Source organism: Camelus dromedarius, chromosome 14 (assembly GCF_036321535.1).
Source record: "Camelus dromedarius isolate mCamDro1 chromosome 14, mCamDro1.pat, whole genome shotgun sequence".
NCBI classification, from domain to species: domain Eukaryota; kingdom Metazoa; phylum Chordata; class Mammalia; order Artiodactyla; family Camelidae; genus Camelus; species Camelus dromedarius.
In genome coordinates this window covers 34,134,654-34,160,512 of record NC_087449.1, presented here as the reverse complement: position 1 = coordinate 34,160,512, position 25,859 = coordinate 34,134,654, and the positions used below count along the sequence as shown (strand labels likewise).

General features: G+C 35.0%; 1 protein-coding gene across 3 annotated transcripts in view; it reads right to left on the bottom strand.

The window, feature by feature from the left end:
* EPS15 (epidermal growth factor receptor pathway substrate 15) overlaps positions 1 to 25,859 on the bottom strand; it is a 122,962-nt gene that overhangs the window by 31,517 nt on the left and 65,586 nt on the right. For 2 of the 3 annotated variants that reach the window (XM_031465112.2, XM_064493594.1), the window contains exons 13-16: positions 20,315 to 20,387; positions 7,185 to 7,346; positions 6,594 to 6,791; positions 1,495 to 1,698 (exon numbers count right to left, since the gene is read on the bottom strand). In XM_031465112.2, the coding sequence (XP_031320972.1) occupies positions 1,495 to 1,698; positions 6,594 to 6,791; positions 7,185 to 7,346; positions 20,315 to 20,387 (637 nt within the window). The remainder of the gene's footprint in view (positions 1 to 1,494; positions 1,699 to 6,593; positions 6,792 to 7,184; positions 7,347 to 20,314; positions 20,388 to 25,859) is intronic. The other variant, XM_064493592.1, reaches the window with a different exon arrangement.

The following is a 25,859-nucleotide window of genomic DNA, read 5'->3' as shown; positions in this document are numbered from 1 at the left end:
CTCTTTCTCAAATCCTTCCCTCTGGTCCAGATTACTCCAATATGTGTCTTTCCAATCTATCCTTCTTATAGTAGCCGAAACAATAGATCTAAAATGTGAATATGATCATGACCCTTCCGGTTAAAAGTCCTTTGCTTCCCACTGCTTTCTGGATTTAGATCAGTAGATAATAAGGCTGAAGAAGTGGCAGGGGCAATCTCCGTTTCATACCACCCAGTATCTTTGAAAGATAATCTAGTAATTTGCATTTTGTGCTTAAAATAATATTGTATAATATATCCAAGACTGCACTATCTAAATAAAATCAAACCCGTTATTTTTACTTCCTTAATATCGCTCACATTTGTATTTTCCTCATCATCCTTCCTGTTACCAGTTAAATCTAGGTTACAACAACTCTCACACAGACCACTCCAACAGTCTCTTAAAATACCTCTATGTGTCCATCCCACTCTTCAAACCCACTATCCACATTTTCTAAAAGGTAAACTCAATCCTCTGGTTTCTTGCTTAAAAATTTTTCAATGGCTACTCACTGGAGTAAGATAAATTCCCCAATGCTTCAAGATGAATCCAAATTTCTTACTCTCTAGCCTTTTCTGACCTAAAAGTGGTCATTTTTACCCAGGTACCCATCATAATTACCCATGCAATTTATTTTTAAAATATATGTACTTGGCTCCAACCCAGAAACTTTAGTTCAACAAATTTGGAGTGGGGCACAGACTGTATCAAAATCCGTATTTTCATAAAGCACCAGAGATAATGCAGGTAACCCCCTAAGAGAGAGCCTCATTTCCTACCAATACATTCCCCACCATCAAAAAAAATATCCTCGGGAAACTTATGACCCTGTGCAGCATGTTTTCTCCCATTTCATACCTATGCTAATGCTGTTTTCTCTGCCAGGAATGTACCACCTTCTCCTTTGCTTAACCCCTTCTCACGTCAAAGGTCACTTGTAAAGTTTTCCCTACAACATCTTCTCTGAGCCTCCTCCAAGCTGTCCTATCTGAATATCCTATGCTTACTTTACCACAGCTTTCTAACACAGTGTTACATGACTAGACTGTGTGCTGCTTGAAGACAGGGTTAATAAAGGTTTTTTGTTTCTGTAGCTCTCACATAACATAGCAGCACTCTTGCATGTAGTTGGTGCTCTCTAAAGTAACTGGTGAATAAATGTTCTCAACTTTATGAAAAAAAGAATTACTTGCAGCTTTGGGTGAAAGTACTTAAAAACTATTTTAAAAAGCTACTATTTATAGAACTACTGTTTTGAAAACATGCTAACAAATAAATCAGTTAAAATTATATTTTTACACTAGTTAAAATTGTTAGAACCCACTCTCTGCCTCTTAAAAAAACCTCTACTGTCTCAGATGAGGCAAGGCCACATATTTATATTAGATGTGATGTCAACAAAACTTTGCTCTGAATCAATTTATTTCTCTGAAGTTGATGATGAAACTGTTAAGGAACTATTCAACTCACTGGAGATTCCTGGTGTATGGGCTCAGACTCCAGGTTGCCCTGGCCTTCAGCATGCTCATTAAGATTGGCTGTTTCACTGCTGCTGGTGCTGAGGCTGCAATAATCTGTAGCGCCATTTACAAGAATGCTATGTGGGCTACTGCACCAATTTAACTGACTATTATGACTTTCCAGCTCTTTCATTTCCATCAGCTTCATTTGCATCTGTCAACACAAAGTAGAAATATACAGCAGAATTTATTACTAGAAAGATATGCTATGTAAAAATAGCTATATGCTTATTAGACTTGGTCAAGGGTAAATTTGCTTCCATTAAGAAGAATCCTCAGGGAATGCAGCATGCCTTAGAGAAAAGATTTCAGCAATCCATCCCAGGAAGTTCTCCTCTTAAAATTCCAGTACATATAAATTTGCTTTTGTACATCTCTGAAAGCTCCAAGAATTTTAATTCAAATATCTGCAAATTGGCAGTCCTTTAGGATATAGTTAGAAAAGGGGTCAGAATATTTGGAAAAAGATAGCAAAGTGACAGAGCAAGAGAAGATTTTGTGATGAAGCTTTAGAAGAGCTGAAGAAGGTTGAGGGAGAGCACACAAGACTGGAACCATCCATACTCCTATTGGGACAGAGAGGAGGGAGCAAAGGTGTCCTAGGCTCTGGCATTACTTATTAATGGCCTAGAGCCCTAACAAGTAGTCTCCATTAAGCTATATGAAACATAAAGGACACTCAAGTTTTTTTTGATCCCAGTATCAAAGTGACTTTATACAACTGGGATAACAGTGGGACAAAAAAAGTGGTATGCAATGAACTGTACTATATATATATATATATATATAAAATGTTGAGGATCAGAAGCAGGAAAAAAGTGCTTATTTATACCAACATCTATAATAAAGAAAAACAAATTTACAAATAACTCAAATTGGGAAGGCAGAATCAAAAAATGTATCCATTGAAAAGGAATAATAAATGGAATTTTACTGAATATTTCCCATTTTTCATAAAAAATATATTTTAATCACAGTACAATCCTCTTTATTTACTAGCATATTGTATTTTTTATTTTTAGCAAATATAAAAACTATCTTCTGACATTTCATAAATCAAGGCTCTGTTCCCTAATCTTATTCACCTAATATTCCCCATAAGGTTCTTAAGTTGCTCAATTTGGAATCTGTCATTTAACAAAGGTCTTTTCAGGGTCATAACCTAGGGAAAGAACACTATATTGGATTGGGAAACAGATGTAAATCTGGCTCGATCACCTTCTAGTTAGGTGATCTTAGTCAAAGTAATCTCTCCAAGCCTCCATTTCTTAATCCATAAAAGTAGTATGAACTATCTTCAAAGATGACTATTAACTGAAGCAAAAGATACATTTGAAAGAACTCTGTAAAAAGTAAAGTCTATGTAAATAATGGACAATGTGTGTAAAAGTGCTTAGCACACTGCATTTCTCACTATTACAGAAATTAAGTTTTCCAGTTCCCTTTCCCCTAATTCACTCTATCTTTAAAAAGTTAGACTTGAGCCCTTTGAGCATACAGACCACAACTTTTGTTATCAACTTTGTATCTCCAATATATAGCACAATGATGCACACTCTAAGTGCTTACTACATGCGCACTGAAAAACACAAGTATTGTGCTTATAAATTTAAACAGTGGGCATCAGCAAGCACATATATCCACAAAATTGCATTGTATTTTGAATTTAAACTAACAATCCAAAAATTCTACACATTTGTAACACACAGCATATGTCTTGTATACTCCTAGTGCTTAGAGCAGTAGCTTATAAACTTTTTTTTTTAAACTTTAATCCATAGAAAGAAATAGATTTTACACCCTGACCCAGTAAATATGTATGTATATATTTGGACATGTCTGTGTGTATATATATATATACACACATAAACACACATATAGATGCATATATCATATATATAATTATACACACATACATATAAGCACATACAGTGGAGAAACAAGTTTCATGAAGTAATAATTATCCTTATTACTTATAATGCATGCTGATATTTCCTATCCTCTTTTACTTCAATTAAAACATTTATCATGACCATTAAAATCAATTTTAATGCCCACTATCTTGTAGTCTAAAATTTACAAACTTAATACTAAAATAATATCCATCATACAGATGAAGCAGTAGAATGAAATATTTGCCTAACAAAGAGTCCTATTTAGGACAGTTTGTTCCTTATAGTTATTTCTGAGACAACCAATAGAATCTTGAACAAAACTAGGCTTTTCTGTGTATCTGGCCCTTCCATGTATCTGTCGCTAAGCCATTCTTCCTTACTCTCTATGTAAACTTAGAGGATATAGGGGGGGAAAAATCATACAACTAACACAAGTTCTTTACAAACTGTGCAAGAAAAGTGCAATAAACATTCAGAATGCCAGAAATACCTAGATAAAAAGTATATATTGTATAAGTCAGTTAATAGAGTTAAGGTCAAAGGGTCTTTGCTTTTTTCTTGCAAATACATGATAAGAAGTAAAAATAAAAATTCAACAAGTCAGAAAAATTTTCTTCAGTTATTCTTTTTTCCAGAAAAGCTCTAGTTAACTTTTAGAGAGCAATAAAAGTCTCACGCTAATTTACAACTGAATTTTCATTTTTATAGACCCATGGGAATATACTGCCCTCTGTGGGAAAGACATACCAGCACTGAGTCAAGTGTAAGAAACTGGTATGCTTAATCTTCAGGTTTGGAGATCAGATACAAGGATCTAATTCCTTCCACAGATACCAAATTTATTCTGGACACTTGGTAGTACAGCTTACTGAGACTAGTTTCCTTTCTCAAAAACACTTTTATTTTCTCTCTGGTAATTTATAATATTCAGAGTCCTTTCTACTTTTCTCATCTATGCTCCTTCCTTTGAAGGCAATCTCCTTTCCAAAAAGTCAAAGAAAAGAAAATGAAAGACAAGCCAGAGACAGGGAGAAATTATTTGCAAAACAAATATCTGGTAACGTGACTACAATTAAAAAAAATCTGATAAAGGACTTATCTCCAGAATACATATATGTTTAAAAATCCTTGTAATTTAATAATAATAATACAAACAACCCAATTTAAAAAATGGGCAAAAGACTTAGACATTTCATCCAAGAGGATATACAAATGAATAAGCACGTAAAAAGATGATCAACATCACTAATCATTAGAGAAGTGCAAATTAAAAACTACGAAATACCACTTGACACCTACTGGAATGACTATAATCAAAAAACAGACAATAAAATTTTTTTTCTTTCTTTCCTGTTTTTAAAAAAAAAAACAACACAGACAATAAAAGTGTTGGTAAGAATGTGGAGAAACTGGAGCCCTCATATATTGCTAGGGGGAGTGTAAAATGGTACAGCCACTTTGGAAAACAGTTTGGCAATTTAAAGTTTAAAAAAAAGTTAAACATAACTTTACAATATAACCAACAAGTTCATACCCAAGAGAAATAAAAACATATGTCCACACACAATTAGATGCAAATACAAATTCATAGCAGCATTATTCACAACAATCAACAATTTAAAAGAATCCAAATGCCCATTAACTGGTGAATGAATCAACAAAATACTTTATAAACATAAAATGGAATATATTGATACATGCTACAACATGGATGAACCTCAAAAATACTATGCTAAGTGAAAGAAATCACACAAGAAAGACTACGGTGTTTGACTTCCTCTGTATGAAATGCGCAGAAAAGGCAAATCTATAGACGCAGAAAGGAGATTAGCAGTTACCTAGGGGTAGAAGTGGGTACAGACTACAAATGGGCACAAGGATCTTTTGGGAGTGATGGAAATGTTCTGAAACTGGACTGTGTTGTTTGAACAACTCTAAATTTACTGCAAATCACTTAACTGTATCCTTAAAACTGGTGAATTTTACGGTCTATAAAGTATACTTTCAAAAAACAGTTTTTTTAAAAACTCAAAAACTGCCCATTCATCTGGTATCATTCCCACTAGGGTATCTTTCTTTTGGGTTTCCTACCTGTTTATTGGTACTGACACTGGGACAAGAACTGTGCTAAATGGTATGTGAAAAAAATGTATGTTTTTAGACCAAAAAGCTCTGTCTACTGAGGCAGACAGACAGATAAACAAATGTGCTAGGGGGAAATGTCACTATTGCTATAACAGAAGTACAATGTCCAATAAAGGCAGGGTTCAGAAAATGCCACAGAGAAATAAAAGGTTAACCTATGTCTTGCAAGATGAGTGAGCAGGTATTCCCTGCCAGACAAGAGTGGAGAAGGAAGCATATCAAGGGGAAGTCATAACTGACTAGGTTTTAGAAGATCTGGATTCTACACTGTGGCTCTTTTGAAGTCTATATAACCCATAGACTTCCTTGGCTTCAGTTTGTTCAAATTCAAAATAAAAGGAATGGGATACATGATCTCTAGGCACATCTAACCATCCTACCATCATTCTATAAAATATTCTCCATTTAGGGAAGTCAAGAAATAGCAAAGCAAAGGATCTATATTCTGGACCCACTACAATACTGCATAATTATCTAGATAAAGAACAACTTCCTAATTATAAAAAATAAATGTTTACAAATGAGCAAAATTGATTTTAAGATTAGAATACCCAAATGGAAGACACTGGGTTATTACTTGTAAAAATAAGTAACACCTACTGAGCACTTATTTACCAAACACTATGCTAAAATGTCTCACTGGTTTTGCCTTATTTTAATCCTTACAGCAGCCCTAGGAGGTAGGGGTACTGTTAATTCTCCAGTTTTAAAGATGAGGAATTAGATACTAAGATGATCCAGGCAGTTAAGTGATAGAGCCAGCACTTTAACCTAAACCATCTCACTACAAATCCCGCACTCTTAACCACGACTCCAGTGATAACCATCAGATGTACAAGATGTATGATAGTTTTATGACAAGTGACAAGAAACCTATTTGTATAAAGTGACTGAAAATGAGTAATAAAGTAGGCAGAGGGGGAAGCAGCAGAAGTTGAGAAAGCATGATTTACTAAAAGGAAATATGAGGGCCCATTTGAGTGTATTTCTTGCTGCCACAAAGACTTACTGAACTGATTTCCTGCTGTGAATCTTGTAGGTGCTGCTGAAGAGGTCCCAGCTGGGCCTTCCCTGACTCCACACTCTCCTCCAACTCTGCTGTTTCTTGCTGTAAGCGACTCAGTTCTTCCCTAGCTTTGGCCAGCTCTTCTTCGTAAGTGGAGATCTGAGACTCTTGACTAGTTAATTCAGCTTTCAGCGATGAGATCTATAATATGGAGGTGAATAAGAAGAAAGGGGAATTAAAAAGAGATGTCATTAAAGTGCTCCATAATGCAGTATGTTTATTTGTTTAGTTTACTATTTTGGTGTTTTCTGATGGATATTTCTGGTAGAAACGGGCAACCAGGGGACTGCCAGAGGAGAGTTGAAGGCCGAGGTACCATACTTCCAACTAAAACTGGAAAAATAATATATGAAGTGTCCTATTTCCCTTGTAATTTCTGGATGCACCATGCCCCATCTTCTCATGTGCCCAAACTGTTGACTAGATTTCCACTTAACAAAAATAACAACAACAAGGAGCAGAGAGTGTTTCCATGTTAAGCAGCAAAAGCAACTAAGGTATAGACACAGGCAGCAGTAAACAGCCAGACTTTACCAGCTGGGCCTCCTCAGCACATTTCTTTCTGACTTCCTTCAGCTGCTCCTCCAGCTGGGCTTTCTGCTCATCTAGCCCATCAAGGAGTTCCTGTACTTGCTGTTTCTGGGCCTGTAGTTTTTGCAGATTAGTATTCTCTCTTTGAACTTCATCTTGAAGATCCTGAAATACAAGAAAGTTAACATATTTATTTTCTTTGGAGGCAGGGGAAGGTTAACCATTTTTAAAAGCTTATTTTAGGTGAAGATGAAGTTTGTCTTATTAAGTATACTCTGTTGGTGGATTGGAGGACTCCTAGCTTTAGATACAATCTTTAGTTGAGGACTTCTTCCCTAGACTCCAGATTTAGAAATCCAATTTGCTAACTCAGTTCCACCCTTAAATGTCTAATGGGCTTCTCTAACATCAAAAACAGAACTCCTGACATTCTACCCCACCTCCCCCAAACCTATTTTATCATCAATCTTCCCCCTCTCAGTTTCTCTGGCCAAAAAATACAGCATCTTCTTTGACTCTTCTCTTTCTCTCACATCTCATCTCCAATCTGTCAGCAAATCTTGTTGCTTCTTCCCTCAAAATACATTTAAAAACTGGCTGCAGTTTCCTTCAACCTTGGTCCAAGTCCCTTTTCTCTCTCTCCTGGATTTCTGCCTTTTACCTGGTTTCCCTGCTTCCACCCATGCTACATTTCAGCTTATTTTCAGCATAGCAGCCACTGTTAAAAACCTGTGTCAGATGATTGTCACTACTCAAAGCTCTGCACTGACTCCCCATCTTACTTAACTGTAAAAACTGAAGTCTTTATTATGGCCCTACATGGTCCCATCTCCAGCTTCATTTCCTACTGCTCTTCCCCTTGCTCGCTCTATTTCAGCCACACTGGCCTCACTGCTGTTCCTCAAACATACCAGATATGCTCCCTTCTCAGGATCTTTCACTGATTATCCTTTCCTCCTAGAAAGTTCTTCCTCTAGGTATCCACATGCCTCAATCCCTCATCTCTTTCAAGGCTTTGTTCAACTGTTCACTTCTCAGTGAGGCGTTCCTCACCACCACCCACCGCCACCTCCCTCCCCTAATTCTCCTGCACATACATATAATTTTATTTTTCTATAGAATGGCTTTATTGAGATAATTCATGTACCATATAATTCATCCATTTAAAGTGTACAATTCAATGGTCTCTAGTATATTTATAGAGTTGTACAACTATGACAACAATTTTAGAACATTTTAATCACCCCAAAAAGAAACCCCATACCCATTAGCAAGTCACACTCTATTTCCCTCCCAATCACCCCAGCCCCAGGCAACCACCAATCTACTTTCTATTTCTATAGCTTTGTCTACTCTGGATATTTCATATGAATAGAATCATAAAAAATGCAGTTTTTTATGACTGGCTTCTTTGTGACTTTGCATGTTTTCAAATTTCAAATGAGCTGGCATAAAATAAATAGATTTATGAGGTATAATTTATACATACTATAAAATATGCCCATTGTAAGTATACAATTCAGTAAGTGTTAGTAAATATATACAGTTGTGCAACAACCACCACAATCCGGTTTTATTAACATTCCATCATCTAAAAAGTTTCATGAAGGACTCTTGTGGAGTCAATCTTCATTCCCACTTCAAGCCCCAAGCAACCAATTATCTGCCTTCTGTTGCTATAATTTTATCTTTCATAGTCATTTCACATAAACAGAATCATACAATATATAGTCTATTGTGTCTGGCTTCTTAAACCTAGCATAATATTTTTGAGATTCATCCATATTATTGCATTTATAAGTAGTCTGTTCCTTTTTAATCTTTTTTATCCATTGTATGGATATACATTTGATGGACATTTAGATTGCTCCCATATTTTGGCTACTATAAGTAATAGAGCATATAATTTATCTTACTTTATAGTCTATTTCCTATCACTAGAATGTAAGCCAGAGAGTCTAGGGCTATTTGTGAATTTTGTTCACTGCTGTATTTCCAGTTCCCAGTATATAAGAGGTACTTCATAATTATTTAGTGAATGGCAAATGACACCATAAATATGTCAGTTCTCTCCTAATTAATCTATATACTCCAATGACAATCCTAACAAGATTTTTCAAGGAGCCTGACAAGCTGATTCTAAAACATATTTAGAAGAACAAAGGAAAAAAAAACTGTTATAAAATGTAAAAGGACTTACCCTACAAGATACTATGAATTACTGGAAAGTCAAAATAATTAAGACAGTTTTGTTTGATGAAAGAACAGACAAATAGATCAAAGGAACAGAAAAGAGAATTTAGACACAATCTAGACAAGACAGAAAAAATGATGAGAAGACATAACATTAAAACTGACTGGAGGAAAAAAGAACTTAATGTTTAGTAAATAATGCTGGGCATACCCACATGGCAAGAAGAACAAAAATTACAGTAAGTCTCTAAACTCCACCAAACAGAAAAATTAATTCCAGGTATATAACAGACCTAAATGTGAAAAGTAGAGAAGAAAATATAGATCTCAGTGTAGGAAAGAATTTCTTAAAACAAACAAAAAAATTAACCATTTTGAAAATGCTATATTTATTTATTCATCTATGTACCAGAGACCTTATGCTTAATGATAAAGGATACAGAGATTTTAAAAATACAATGGGAAATCTCTGTACCTTCTGCTTAATTTTTCTGTGAACAGAAAATTGCTCTAAAAAATAAAGCCTATTTTTAAAAAAATACAAGGGAAACTTGGAATGATAGATGAAAGCAACCACTGCCATTGTCATTGTCATGAAACTCAGCAGCCAAGATGGCCTGATTTACATATCCTGTGACAACTGGGGATCCTCAACCCAAGCGTGGGAAAATCATTTGAGTGACTATTTTCCCAATTCTCTGAATAATGTTAAATTACTAGTACCACTGCAGATGTATGGGAGAGAGGTTAATTCACTACATATAAAGGAGTCCATAGGAAATTGGGACTTGATTCTCTCCAGGAACCACAGGTGAGAAAGAAGAATGGATTGACAACTCTAAGGCATGTGTCCCCAGGAGGTGGGCAGAGACCTCAAAGACAGTGAAGTAAAATTGTGAATACAAATTTCTAAAAGTAACAAAATCTTTTAAATAACATACTATTCAAAGATCCCAATGATCATTCATCAAAACAAGAACCTAAAAACAATAGGAAGAAAAACTTATCAGAAGATTCTGAATTATTGCATGATTTATTCAAGATAGAATCATCATCATGATAGCAAACACTTTCAATAGTCCTTACAATGTGCTAAGTACTGTTACAGGATCTTTACATATATTAACTCATTTATAACATATATGACAAATCTACGAGATAGGTACTATTATCATTCACATTTTACACATAAAAAAACTGACGCACAGATGGGCAAGTAATTGTTAAAAGTTACAGTTAGCAAGTGATGTATTCAAACTAGGTTCTGATTCCAGTTTGAGCTCTTAATCACTATGCTATATACTGTCTGTAGACTAAATGTCTCTCATACATGTGTGCCACAGTTTTTCAAATATATGCAGATGCTTCTGTGATTAAATAAAACTGAACAATGCTTTAAATAAGTGCTTTTTATCTTATACTTTATCAAACAATTGATTAAAAATGCAACTTCTATCATGCTTCTTTCTTTAAAAATTCCCATAAAAGGTTCAACACAATGGATGATCATGAAAAATTCTTCTTGAACTAACATTCCACGAGTCTAGGTGATTATAGATTTATAATGGTGAGCTCTGCTAGTACTTTATCATCAATTTACCAGTATGCTTAAACTTCTTCTCATGCCTAAATTTTTAACCACGCCCACACTGTTAACCAACCCATACTCAAAATGGAGATACAGTTTTAGATATGCACCTGGCACTGGCTCTCAATAAATATATGCTAGTTTTCATTGTTTTTCCCTTGATTCATGATTGTTTTTTCTGCCTTTGTTTCCTCCTATTCCAAACGTCCAACTTTCTTAGAGTTTTCTCTCTGAAAAGAAGGTTTTTGAAATCACTCTGCTATTCCAAAAATATATGATCATTCTCTCTTACCTATAGGATAAAGTAAAACAGGCTACAAGATACATTAGAACCTCCAATGCTGGGCCCCATGTTATCCTTCCTCTTCTCCTACCCTCTTTTCCTCATCTTCACCTGGGCCCCACCCTCAATAGATCCTCTTCTTTCCCTAATATACAATATACTTCAATGTCCCTGTGCCTTTCCTAAGCCATTTGCTCTGTTCTGAATGCCCTTCTACACCATTACTATCTGGAAGCTCACTTTTCATTCTTTAAGGCAAATTTAATCTTCTCTGACCCACCTTGAGCTTCCTTCACCTGTCCTCTTTTTTTTTTTTATTCAGTTATAGTCATTTTACAATGTTGTGTCAATTTCCAGTGTGGAGCACAATTTTTCAGTTATACATGAACATACATATATTCATTGTTGCATTCTTTTTCACTGCCTTCACTTGTACTCTTATAGCAGTTTGTACCTAACCTCTATGATCACACTTACTACACTGTACTACAATAATAAACTGCTAAAGGAGGGAACTGATGCCTCACCTTTCTCTGAGGTTCCACAATCTATTACAAAGCCTTGTATATTTCAGAAGATTAATTAGACAATTATTTGTAACTACCACAAGGGTTCTAGTTTCTGGGAAGAACTATTGGGAAATGTGCCTGAGGCTAACAGAAAGGATTTTATGTTCTTTCAACATACTGTGAAAAGCTTCACTCTGCATTTAAACTATAGCTAAATATTAAAACTAGACATAAACTGACCTATAATAAATGCTTTTTGTTAAATTAAAATAATATCTAGATTCCTATACTGATTCAATATTTGTAGTCTACAAACCAAGACTGATTTGACATTTAAATTTTCCATCATATGGAAATAATTTTTACTGTTTTAGCATATCACTGTGGCATATACGCTTCTTTTGTTTTCAAATTTACGTTTTTATTTTTTTAACATTATACTATATACTATTCTTACTCTTCAGGATGGCAGAATAACAGCTTCACTTTAACCCAGTAGCTTGAAAAACTACTGTGATTTGAAACATTCTCATAATTCAATTATAAAGTGTCTTAAAAAAATGCCACTTGCAGTCTAAAGTTATTTTATATTTGGGAAAACAATCCACTGTCAATATCTTGTTCATGAAATTATTATACTGTTTATATATAATGATATGCTGGCCCAGAAACATTTTTTAAGAATCTTGGGAAATTTTTTTTCTCTTTTCCTTTAATTAAAAATGTTCAGAGAGATGGGAATAGGAAAAATATCTATTCCCTACTTATTTGGGAATATGGGTTACTTATTCCCATCTTCAAATATTCTAGTCTAATCTGCTACCCTTTCCCAAGCCCCAAAGAAAAATATTGGACTTCACATCTCTAATAATACCTAGTCTTTATAAACAGATGTAATTTTGATGTCTCTACTTTTATTATAAATCCAATTAAGGAAAATAAAATTTACCTTAAAAGGGTCACGTAATATAAGAAAACATCTAGGACATAATGTTAATTTTCAAAAGCTGAATACAAAGGCATACATGGTATGATCACAAATAAATATAAAGCCATGTACACATATTCATAGAAAATATTGCAAAATGTTAACAGTGGTTATCCCTGGAATGTGAACTTGTGGGTTTCTTCCTTTTTGTATTTTTCTTTATTTTATAAGATTACTATGGACTCATTACTTTTATGATCAGAAAATACAAAGAAAAAGAATATGAAAGGGAATATATATATATATGTATAAATGAATCACTATGCTGTACACCAAAAATTAACATAATATGTGAATTGACTATACTTCAATTAAAAAAAAAAAGTATCAAGTTTGCAGTTTTTTAAAAATCACATACCTCTCATGGCTTAATACTAACATAAAAATATTTTGACTGAATTTTTATGTAAGAACTACTAATAGTAGGATCAATGCTGGTTTCCTTTAATAAAATGAACCAGTTTTCAAAACTAGTATTTTTAGTGAGTCACTTTAAACACTCTTAGGAGATGGTTTATGCAAGAGGAAATGGAATAAACAAGCCAATACAATATTTACTCATTCTTGCCCTTTCTCTTCCAAAGAGCAAACACATTCACTCAAATTTCCCAACCTCACTTCTTAGCTGCTGTAAAAATCCACACAGTAACACAAAAGTACAGGTGTTAAGAGAAAGGTTATTGAGCAAATACCTCACATTAGTGATACATTTTAAGCTAGACAGATGGTCATATTAAAATCAATTATAATTAATGCTTCTCCATGTCTAAATATTAAAAAGATCTCTACAAAAAATTCTGAAGCTAATCCATAGACACAAGTCTTCTTTTTCAGTAAGCAAACATAAAACTAGTAAAACTGCACAAAATCAAAATGAACAGATGCAAACACACATGCCAACAAGGATAAAAATTTCACTATAAAATTATTTGGTAAGGCTACCACCCCTGCAATGCAATTTTCACAGCAACTTCAATATCCAGATATAGTTGGCTCTTTTATTTTTTTGGTAAGGATTTGCTTATCCTGAGACTACATGAAGGTTAACAGATGTACTTCTCCCTCCCTGCCTCCCACCTTTGACTAGGGCAGTGACAGTGCTCTTAACAAACAGTGTCTTTGATTAAACAAGGATAATTTTCTTTTAACCTGAAGGTAGCCCTCTGGGAAAATCCTTTCCTGAATGAGTGCACAACATCGGCACCACCAAATGCTATCCCACCAAGTGAGTGGCTAAAGACATTTGCGATACCTTCCTAGTTACACTCAGTTTTCCATGATCATACTCCACTTGCCCACCTGTGCCATCAACAGAAAAAAGGAGGATAGCAGCAATCAGAAAATGGCAAGCATGACTTGTAAGAAACAGTTCACAGGTGAATACCAGTCCACAAACCACCCTTTGAGTTGCAGGGCATTAGATTGTATCTTTATGGATCAAATCAGGAGCCTGCCAGGTTACTGGGTTGAGCAGTTGAGGCAAATTGGTCAGCCCCATGGTCAGTACCTTATGAAGAAGGGCACTGCTCTTCCTGGGATCCTGGGGGCCAAAAGGGACTCCATTAGGCCCTGGAGAGAGAAGTAGTATGTTTGGGCAAGTGTGTCAAGAGTCAGGAGCTGGGCTGTAGTGTACATTTTTCAGAGGGATGACTGAAACCACCAAGAACACTTCTTGCATAAACCCTATGCCGATTAAGATTGGGAAATTGTGTTTTATTTCAACTGTGCAATTTGTATCTCCCAGATTGTTACACTACAACAAAGATATGCTCTTAAACGAGAAAAAAGGAAGGAAAATGGCAAGAATGAAGTGAATAAGACCACTGAAATACACTGCCAAAGTTTGTTTTAGAAAAATGCCAAAGCAAGTTGCATCCAAGGCTCCTCATCCAGGAATGCAGGGATCCTTGAACTGGGATGTTGGCTTTATTTAAAAATAAATTTCAAGGAAAATGTACTATTTTCTAGAAATTACACAAATTACTAAAAATGAGAAACCTGTCCCCGTCCCTCCACATTCCACAAAGTGCTACGGCGGGTAGTGGAAATAAAATTTAAACAAGTATATAAAAACTCTTAGCTATTCTTAAGAATACAATAATTCATTTTAGCAACCCAAGTTAGTTGTACAACTAAAGAAGTAAGTCTATGAAACATGAATACTTTTGGACTATTTCATATAAAATATAGAGTAAAAGATAAATAAAAAAGGACACTAATTTATGAATAAAACACTTAAAAAAAACTCGAAGCATATATACAGTACATACGTGTATACTAGTATACCCATACTTAAAGAATTATTAAAGAAGACAAGGGGAACTCTAAGCATTTTGCTAATCTTACAGAAAATGCTAATTATTTAACTGAGTAAAAAAACACTCCAAAGACTAATCCAAAAGTGGAAACAATCGGTACATTCATTATGTTGGCCTAATTTTCAAAATGGAAGTTATGCGAATATTCTTTTTTGGGGGGGTGGTAATTAGGTTTACTTGTTCATTTTTTTTAGAGGGGGTACTGGATTAAACCCAGGACCTTGTGCGTGCTAAGCATTCACTCTACCACTTGAGCTATACCTCCCCCAGAATATTCTTAATATAAAGGAGTATCAACTATAGAGCAAGATGTTTAAATCAAAGACCAGAAAAGGAGTCTTTTAAGCTAGGGTGGGTGTTGGAAAACCTCACTAACAGCCTGCCTTTATTTCCCAATCATATGCTTCTCAGCATGTTCTAAGAGCTTTATCGCTAGGAAAAGAATGTTGAGCTCATGTATCTAATTTTATTTCCATCCAAAATAAGTCATCCCTCTTCATCTAGGGAAAATACCAACTAAGTGAATTAAAATTTTTTAAATAGGCGATTACTATAAGTTACTAAATCTTTATTGATAAAGTATAAATAATCAGGAGCTTCTCCTGCATGAAGGTAGTAGGAACAATATGGAAAAGTATGACTCTTCACGGTATCAGCTGTGCTTCCCATCATTTCTGCCCGTGGTTTCTGGCTGTGTCTTGTCCTATTTTTAATTTCATGCATAAAATTGAAGTTTATTCATTTCTATTGTCAACACATTCCTTAAATTTACCTGCATCTAGCAATATACTATCATGTATCATGAAAGATATGATCCAAGGTACAATTTCTAAGCTTAAGGAGCTCACAATATAGGCTGGAAGATATTGGAATCTGTATACATACACACCAAACTAGCATAGCAAGGGAACATACTGGATGTGCAATTTAAGTGGATACACACTCCTCTTGGAGTTCCAACACAGGAAAGACAGATGTGTAGACTGAAGGGACAGAGAAGGGAAAATTTAAGAAAGCGGTGATGGGGGGAGGGTATGGCTCAAGTAGTAGAGTGCATGCCTAGGATGCATGATGTCCTGGGTTTGGTTCCCAGTACCTCTTCTAAAAATAAATAAGTCTAATTACCCCCCCCTCCAAATAAAGTAATTAAAATAATGCAATAATAAAAAAATTAAAAAAAAAAAAAAAGAAAGTGGTGACATTTGAGCTGGACTTTAAGGCATGGGTAGAATTCACATAAGCAGCGGTAGATTTCAACAAAAGGTGTAAGGGTGGGAATAAGAAAGAGGATGTGCATGGCACCTAATTCAAAAGCAGACAATCAAACAATAAGTAGTACAAGAGGAAAGTCTGTATCTCATCTTTTTTCCTACCTCTCATATACTTAGGAGGTATGACATCTGAGAATGGTAATACTGAAACTGGTTTAGGAAGAAAGGCAAGAAGAATATGGAGTAAGCACTTTAATGCCACTTCAAAATTTCAGATGTTAGGTGATAATGGTGGCATCACAGAGAACGAAAAACATTGACATAGAAAAGTTCAAAACCTGAAGCCAATATTTTTTCAACATGATGAGACTCATTTTTTGACAAGCTGACTTTGAAATGATAAACATCAAAGTACCTAACTGGAGATGTGACCCTGGCACTCAGGAGAATTGAGGACTTGATAAATATTTGTGAGTCATCAGTATATGGATGGCAGGGGGAATAAAAAAAAAAACTGAAGAGGGGTGGGTGCAGAGAGTGTGTCCATCAGTCCCTGGCAAAGGCAGCACAAGCAAAGGGTCAGAGAGGTGGGGATATGAATATCTAGGAGAGTGCAACCCAAGAAATCAGTAACCAATGCAGGAAAGACCAAAGGATTTGGCCTTAAGATTATTCCTGGTCCTGGGAAGAAAAATTAAGCACAGTGGATGGGTGAACAGGAAACTAAATAGAGTTACTGAAAGGATAGGAAGGGAGAAAGGGGCCACACAAAGCAACAAAAAATAGAGAAAAACAGGTTGGTAGCTAAAGTGATAGCAACACATTAAGAAAAAAAAAAAGGTATTTTCAAATTGGTAAGTCCAATAAGCAGACAGCCTGATGTGAAGACAGCAGTAAGAGAAGAAAGCTTGATGATGAAAGGAGAGTGATAAGATGACAAGACATAGAATAATACTACTATTCAGAACTTACACTGAACTCTAACCCTGTGCCAATGACTCTGAGGCACCTTACCTGCATTATCTCATTTTATTCTAACAGTAAACTCTGGTGTTTTTATTATCCCATGTCCCAGAAGGAAAATCTAATGTGTAGAATGCTTATATTTCTTACTTAGGACCATAAATCTTTCAAAAGACAGAATAGGAACTGAATTCACGTTTGTCTGATACCAAGTCATTCCTATAAAATATGCAAAACTGAAGAAAGCATACATATCAGGATGAATTCCTAAACCCTTGCTGGTTACTCCAAAAAAATTTAATAAAATTATACATATGCAGCTTAAGGTGGGAAAGAATGTGGGTCTACCCTTTCCCCATAACAACAAAAAGCCCAAACCATAAACATTTGAGATAGAATGTCCTTTCATAGCTTGCTTCTCTTAGATCATGTTGGGCCTAATTTTCCCATAGAAGTCAACAAACTAGCAGTGTACCTCATTTGAATTAACAGTGATCATCTCATGAAGTAAAATTTGAAGTTAATTGTTCATTTGTTCTTAAGAAAAAAAAATCTTGAACTGTAAGTTAATAGAAAAGAGAGAGTGTTTTGCTGCTTTGGTCATATCTGAAAAGGTTTCTTGAAAGTCTGGTTTCTGTGCTCGAGATATAAACTCATATAATCATTACCGGTGATTATAAACATGGAGAAAAGCAAGAACACTCAGAAAAGCTAAGTTTGGATTAGGCAGCCACTTTTTATTTTCCCGCTTAGCGGAGGCACTGGGGACTGAATTCCGGATCATGTACACACCAAGCAGGCACTCTACCACTGAACTATACTCTCTACCTCCATCAGACACTTATTGATAGTTCAAAATTCCATTACTTCTCTGCTGATGTCTTTCTTCATTTTGGCATTTCCTACTAGCACCTACATTAAAAAGTGAGGTCAGAAAGAAGCAGTGAAGTTCTTTGATTCTGATATTTACTAATAGCTCTAGTAAACTGCCTTTTGCTAGAAAAATCAGAAAATAAGCACTAGGAATTTGAGTTAGTTACAGATTTTAATTATCCATATCATTCCTAGTAAGTGCCTCATCACTAGTGGGTAAATCAGAGTTAACTACATAGGTAATGAACTATACTTCCTACCACCTTCTGCTAAGTTGTCTTGTGCTTCAGAAAACTAAAATGAAAAGTTTTAATTACTTGTAGATGTCAATTCTCCATGCCATCCTCAGTCCAGTGTCTCACTGCCATGGATAATACAAAGACACCTATATTGGGGTGGAATGACTAATGAATCTACTAATGCAAAGCTTTAATCCAATGTTTTTTTTTTTTCAATGAGCTTTTATGTTCAACCATTGCAGCTTGGCCTGTATTAACCATGCTCCAAGATACCTTTTATTTATAGCACCTTATGCAAAAAATTCAACAATTTAGACTGCCTCTGCCAAGTACACATTTTGGATTCAGTAAAGCTTAAGGTTTAACAGATACTTTACCATCACCACTAAGTAAAGAAAGACAGGCATATAGCAATGACATTTTGACTGAAAATAAAACTTCCGTAAAAATAAAAAATCAAATATTCAAGGATAGCCCATTTAGCCTGACGAGAACAGTGTAAATTTTAGTGTTCTTCTAAACAGTCTATTTAAAACTCATATCCTCAAAAGATGCAATAGTGAAAAACCATAGATAGATGTACACAAATAACAAAATATTCTCCATTGCAAAAACCTCTGTACTTTGAAACACAACCTGGCTAAATTTAGAAACTGTCCAATATTATATCAGTAACATTATCTCTTCAGCCTGAGAAAACTTTGTAGATTATTTCATCTTCCACTCCTAAGCTATTTTCAGCAATAATAGCTTAAAATCTATGACTCTTTTGCATTTCTTAAGAGGCTCAAAAACTGCACAAAAATAAAACTGAAGTAACCATCCCATATCTCACTACCACAAAGAGAAATATATTAGAGATGATCTCTTGGCTTCACATCACCTTTAGGAAAATCACAGGATATATAATAAGTATAATAAAAAAACAACTTCTAACAAGAAATTTCTCTCTGGCTTCTTCCTCAATTCCTCAGTAAATCTTTCTCCCCACCCTAGCATAGTCCACCTGATAGACAATCTCTGGTGAATGTGCTACATCAAAACAAAATAACGGATCTAACAATTTCAGAGCTTTCACCCATTTAAAACTATCAGGACAAGAGAATTCAACATACAAGTAACATGTTAAGAAATGCCCATCCATAAGCTCTTACTGGCAACTGCTACCAGTGCTTTGACATCCAACCTCCTGTATGTGTTGGTGCCGCACTCAAGAAACAGTGCCCCAGGAACATGGTCACATGCATTGCTTACTGTTCTAAATGCAACACTGCCCAATTTTCTATATTTTTAATGTTTGAAGTATTTCTTTTGTATTATTTCCCAATCAGAAACTGAGGTTTTATTGTCTTTTCTATTTGTAAAATGAAGCTACTTAACAGAGTATTTAATGAAAATGAATTAAATCTCTTTATGCCGAAGTTTAAGATATTCTGGCTACTAAGCAATTTATAAAATGCTATTTTAAATTGTTTCATATCATTTCCCACCTTATCAAGAATTATGGGAGACAACCCTTTAAAATACTAGGTCTCCTGGCTAACAAAATCTCACATACATGAAAAAGCAAATTGCATTTTCATGATGATGATGATGATGATGATGATGATGATGATGATGATGATGATCTCATTCATTTAATTTTATTGGTATAATAGTATTTATATCATAAGTCATTCAAACTTATCTTTAAGGATATAATATGCAGATAAATATTATCTTTAAAATACTTTTAAAACTAGGCATTTATGTTGAAAAATATTGCTTTCTCATGCTGTATAATCTTTGCAGGCCAGAATTAGGAGAAAAATAATCATTTTGCAAAAGATAAATATTTATATCACATAAATAATAGGTATTCCCTTGACCTACTCATCAATACAACCATCACACAGTAAATGACCCTACACATTTAAAATGAATCCTTCTAAATCAGAAATGGAATAATGAGTTTTACAGTTCACTTACCTGAACCTCACTTGTTCTCTGTTTAATAGTATCTTCTTTCTCCTTAAGGTCCTGTTCCACATTATTCTTTTCCCTAGAAGACCAGCAAACAATGCAAGAATATTTGAGAACATCAGCTACAGCCGGTATGGTTATCCATCCTCCTAATCCTGAATCGCTTTTTAAATACATAGTGAAACATTCAATTTTTAAATGAAGGGCAGATTTTTCTACCCTCTTTTAATTATTTACAGAACAGAAATCAATATAAGCTCTGTTTGTAAAAAAAATCGCTTTCTCACTAAAATGTGGTGAAAAGAGAATAGATTAAAAAAGGAAGAGGAGAAAATAATCAATGAAACACTCAGGTTTCACTGATCTCACTGTTGCTATGGAAATACTGTCCAATGAAAACTGCTGGTGAAAAAAAGGAGGGGTTGCATCAGCTCTGTAAGCTTAACCCTTAAGTACCACTGTCAAATCAAATGAAAATTGCTAATAGACACAGTCAACAATATTAAGGAAAAGGACATTTACTCAAGTGTTAATTTCCCCTTAAATCCCTTGTGTACACCTATTTTAGAATGAAACAACAGAGAAAATAGAAAAGATTGTCAATACACAGGCCATTTGCTCTATCATATACCACATCTGCTCAAAAGCTATTTTAGGACCACCTATCAATACCCACTGATCAAATATATAAAGCAACGTATAATTAAGTAAAAAAAGAATCACATTAGCATTTATCTCCTTCTACTCTTCAGATCAAACATGCTAGCATCCACTTTTACTTTGAAATATCATCTAAATTCTTAAACGCTCCTACCAGAGCTAGATTCCTAATAAATGAATTCTAAGCAACCTTAGATTCAGAATACAAAATAAAGCTACTTTCTGATAATAAATGTAAATGCCCCTTTGTACTGAAATATCTCTCCTCTCCGTCCCCCATCACCGCTCCCTTCACTTTCTTTTCTTTCCCACAGAATGAAAGAAAAAGCCATAGAATTCTGGGGTGGGGGAAAAGTAAAAGAAGGTAATATGAAGAAGGAGGATGGCATTCTAGAAGTCCTCTAGACTAGTACTGCAGAGTTTCTTCTTAGAGCTTTATGACTATACTTCAGTTTCCTCCCAGACATAACCCCAACAGAAGCCTGGCTCCATTAAGCTACAGCATAAAGTAAGGTGAGAAAATTATACCAAAGGAGACACTTAACAGACAGCTGTATGCTACATTTATAATTCTCACCTTTTTGAGGTGAGATTTTAAATGCAGACAAAAATCAACTGTTTTGGATATGCAGGCACAATATTCTTAAGATTTGTAGGGGAGGAAAAAAAGCACGATAATAAAGCTATTTGCATAACTGTTATTTTCAAAAAGTTGACATGTACAAGGAGCTCAATAACCATTTGTCAGAGGGGTCGCAATGTGGGTCAAGATGTTGTGGAGATTTTAAACATTCCCTTACAACGCGAATCGTTGTTGCAGCCTTTTCCTCCCAAACCTCTATCTACTTATTATGCAAAGGTCATCCTGCACTTCCAACCCTTATAAAAATAGGTAAAATTAAAAATAGAAAAACATGGGAAGAAAAATCTAAATATACTCCACAAATTCTGCACATTCAATCTTGGAAATTTTTCAATCTTGGAAATTTTTCAATCTTGGAAATGTTTTTTTCCCTCCCTAAGTGAGCAGAAGAGTGTTTTCAATCCCGCTGCAAGATGTCAAAGATCAGTCACTTGTAAAACTAGCCCCCTCCTCCCATCCCAAATCCTCAGAGGCATTCTACACAAGGTCAGTAGATAATAACAAAAACAGAATACACTACACAGAATTATAGATCAAAATTGCACACACTAATGTGCACGTGTGTATTCAATCCTTTCTGCTCTGCTGTTAATTGTTGTTGCTGACAGTGTTTGCTCAGAAGATGAAGTGTGCAAACCAGAATAGAGGGATGCAATGAGGCAATGAGCTGACAACACAGCCAAGACACAAGAATGGGAGAACAAAAGAAGAAGGAAAGCTCACTTAGTGTGAAAAGCAAACAGATTATAGAGGACTCTCGGCTCTAACCAGCAAATACAAGTCTATGTTTGGGTAAAATGGAGAAAGCTTAGAAAGTACAAATTTCTCTTCATAATTTTGGGGATGGGAGGGATGGGGAGCAGTGGTGATGTCTCCAAACATCCTGAAGACCATCAAATGAAATACAATATGGGAATCTTCAGGTATTAATTTTTCTTAGTCTGAGATCAATTAAATTTAATATTCAACCCACTATTATCTAGTAAAATTCTGGTCTCATAATAACTCCTTTTATTATCAAAACCAAGTAGTATAACATATATTACTTAACAGAAAACTTTAAAAATAATAAAATGACCAGTTATATTACTTCCTATTGAAAAAATTATGAAAGAAAATCTATCCCATAAACCAGACTGAAAGTAAAATAATTTTCTCAATTTAGATTATAATTTCAAAGATGCCAAATTACTATTCTGTCTTATTCCACAGAATCTTAACCTCTATAACTATCCTTCCCTTTGGGCGCCTTTAACTCTAAAGATGTCCTCATTATTAGGTAGCTTAACTGCCAATAAATCTAACAAGCAAACACAGAAAAGCATGCTCTTCTTATCATGTAGTCTTCAGTAAGGTATTTGGGTCTTACAGAGAACAAGAAAATAGGACTAAAAACTGGAGACCTGGATTCTAATCTGGCTCTGCCATGAAACAGCTTTTCTGACTCTGATTAGGTCACATAACTATTCAGAGCTTGAGTACTATTTTTCACTATGCAGATGCTAATATCTACCATCTTAAGATATGCAAGGTGATATGTACAAGGTATCATGTAATTAAGAAAAAGGCAGGCTTTGAGTCTATGCTATGGCTTCATTTTGCTCATTATATTAGCAATACTCAGAATTTTAAATATTGATGGAGTAACTTTTAAACTTTTTAAAAGGAATTATGGGGGTACATAAAGTTTAGAAAACACTGATCTTGTCTAAATATTCAAAATAACTACTCTCTACTTTTAGAAACTCATTGTATGGTTTTCAAAGCATTAGACTTAGAGTCAAACAGTCCAGAATTCAAATACTGCTCTATCACAGATCATCTTTGTTAAATCACTATAACAACAGCTATTTGTTCTGGTTGACCTTCCCTTCTCCTAGGACCCAGCAATTCTGCTTTTAGGAGACTGCTGCTCTCTCCCTACTATCTTTCTACCCATATAGTTCAAGTAAAAGATGCCATCTTTTTACAGACTCAGCCTCTCTGAGTAACGACTGGCCAGAGATTAGCTCTTGAGCAAAGCTTAACCAATCATAGTTTCCCACCTCAAAATCACACAGACTGCCTCAAGACTGGGCCCATGATAAAAGTCAAGGCAGTCAAAATCTTTATCTAGGATGCTTTATTTAGAATTAATGGAAAACCACTATTACCCCTACCATATTTTCTACTACTACTACTACTACTACTACTACTACTACTACTACTACTACTACTTACAGAAACTAGCACTTATTAAGCATTCACTGCGTCATAGGTGTTATGTGGTAAGCACTTTACATGGATTAGCTCACTCATTCAAGAAAAATCATCCCTGTGAAATGATGAAGATGGGCAAATGTGAGTCCAAGTGCTGTTGGAATTCATTGTTTCTGCCTAAAAATAATTACATTTTCATAAAGAAGTTGAGGTGAAAGGCAGGGAGACAGAATTTTTGTAGGGCTTAGGCCCTGGATCCTATCAGCTTGTTATGGTTAATTTTATGTATTAAACTTCCCTACGTCATGATACCTAGATAGCTGGTCAATCACCAGTTGGGATGTTGCCGTAGAGGTATTTTTCAGATAAAATTAACAGTGAAATTAGCAGACTCTGAGTAAAGTAGATATCCTCCATGGTGTGGTGGGCCTCAACCAATAGTTGAAGGCCTTAAGAGAAAAAAACTGAGGTTCCCCCAGGGAAGAGGCAATTCTATTTCCAGACTGTATGCAGACGTGAGCTACAACATCAACTCTTCCCTAAGTCTCCAAGTTATTAACCTAATCTACAGATTTTAAACTCGTCAGTTCCACAATCATGTGAGCCAATTCCTTAACGCAAATTGAAGATAATACTTACTTTACACATTATATGTGGAGATGTTGTGAGTGAAAAATATATAATGATACCCAATATATCCTTATGCAATTCTAAGACCTACCTACTTATTTAACAAACAAATACTGAATTCTACTACATACTTGTCACTGTGCTACACTTTAGGGATACAAAAAAACAATGAGACAGCTACTTGCCATTAAATGTTTGTGTGAGGTTGGGCAGAAGAACATAGAAAGATAACCCGCAATGCAGTGTACTGGGTACCACACAGGTACAAGGTGCCGTGGCAACACCGAAGACCCGTGTTACCCGACTCTCCTCAGAGAGGGTCAGAAAAGGCTTCTCCGGTATCAGTGAAGGAAGGATCATGAATTGCAAAAATAAGCTGTGCAGACAGTTAAGTGCTTTGTTTATTATACGGTATTTCAACAGAAATTATTTCAGTCTAGGAATGCTTTGTGAAGGAGGTTAGACTTCAGCTAAGCCATGAAGGAAAGAATGAATGTTGAGCAGAAAAAAGGCATTTCAAATGCAAAGGAGAGCTTATACAAGAAAGCACAGAGGATGTCAGCAAAATGGCAGACTAAGAGGTAAACCAAGAAGAAAATTTCCCATATTTGAAAAAATACTTGAATCTATAAGCCAAGAAGTTCAACGAACTCCAAGCAGGAAAATCCAAAGAAACCCATGCTGAGACAATTACAATCAAATTGTTGAAAGACAAAGAATCTTGAAAGCAGTTAGACAGAAAAGACTTTTCATGTACAAGGGATCCGCAATAAGATCATTAGTGGATTTCTCAGCAGAAATCTTGGCGGCCAGAAGGCAGTGGGATGACATTTAAAATGCTGAAAGAAAAAACCTGCCAAATGAAAATACTCTATCTGGCAAAACTGTCCTTCAGAAATGAGGGAGAAATTAAGCTATTCCCAGATAAACAAAAGCTGAGAACTCCATTACCATTAGACCTGTGCTATAAGAGATGCTAAAGGGAATCCTTCAGGTTGAAATGACAGGCTACTATTGGACAGTAACTTGAAGCCATATGAAGATATAAAGTTCTCCCGTGAAGGTAGATATATGGACAAAACCAAAACCCAGTATTACTGTAATTTTGGTTTACAACTTCCCTTTACATTTTCTATAAGATTTAAAAGACAAATGCATAAAAAAAATTATAAATCTATGTTAGTGGATACACGATGTATAAAGATGTAGTTTATGACAACAGCAACAAAAGTGGAAGGAAAAGAGCTAATAGGAATAGAATTTTGTATACAATTGAAGTTAAGTTGATATCAAGTCCTATGAAAGCATTTGGTTTAGGATAATAAAATTCTGGAGATAAACTGTGGTAAACTGCATAACAATGTAAATGCACCTAACGCCACTGAACTGTATGCTTAAAAATGACTAAAATGGTAAATT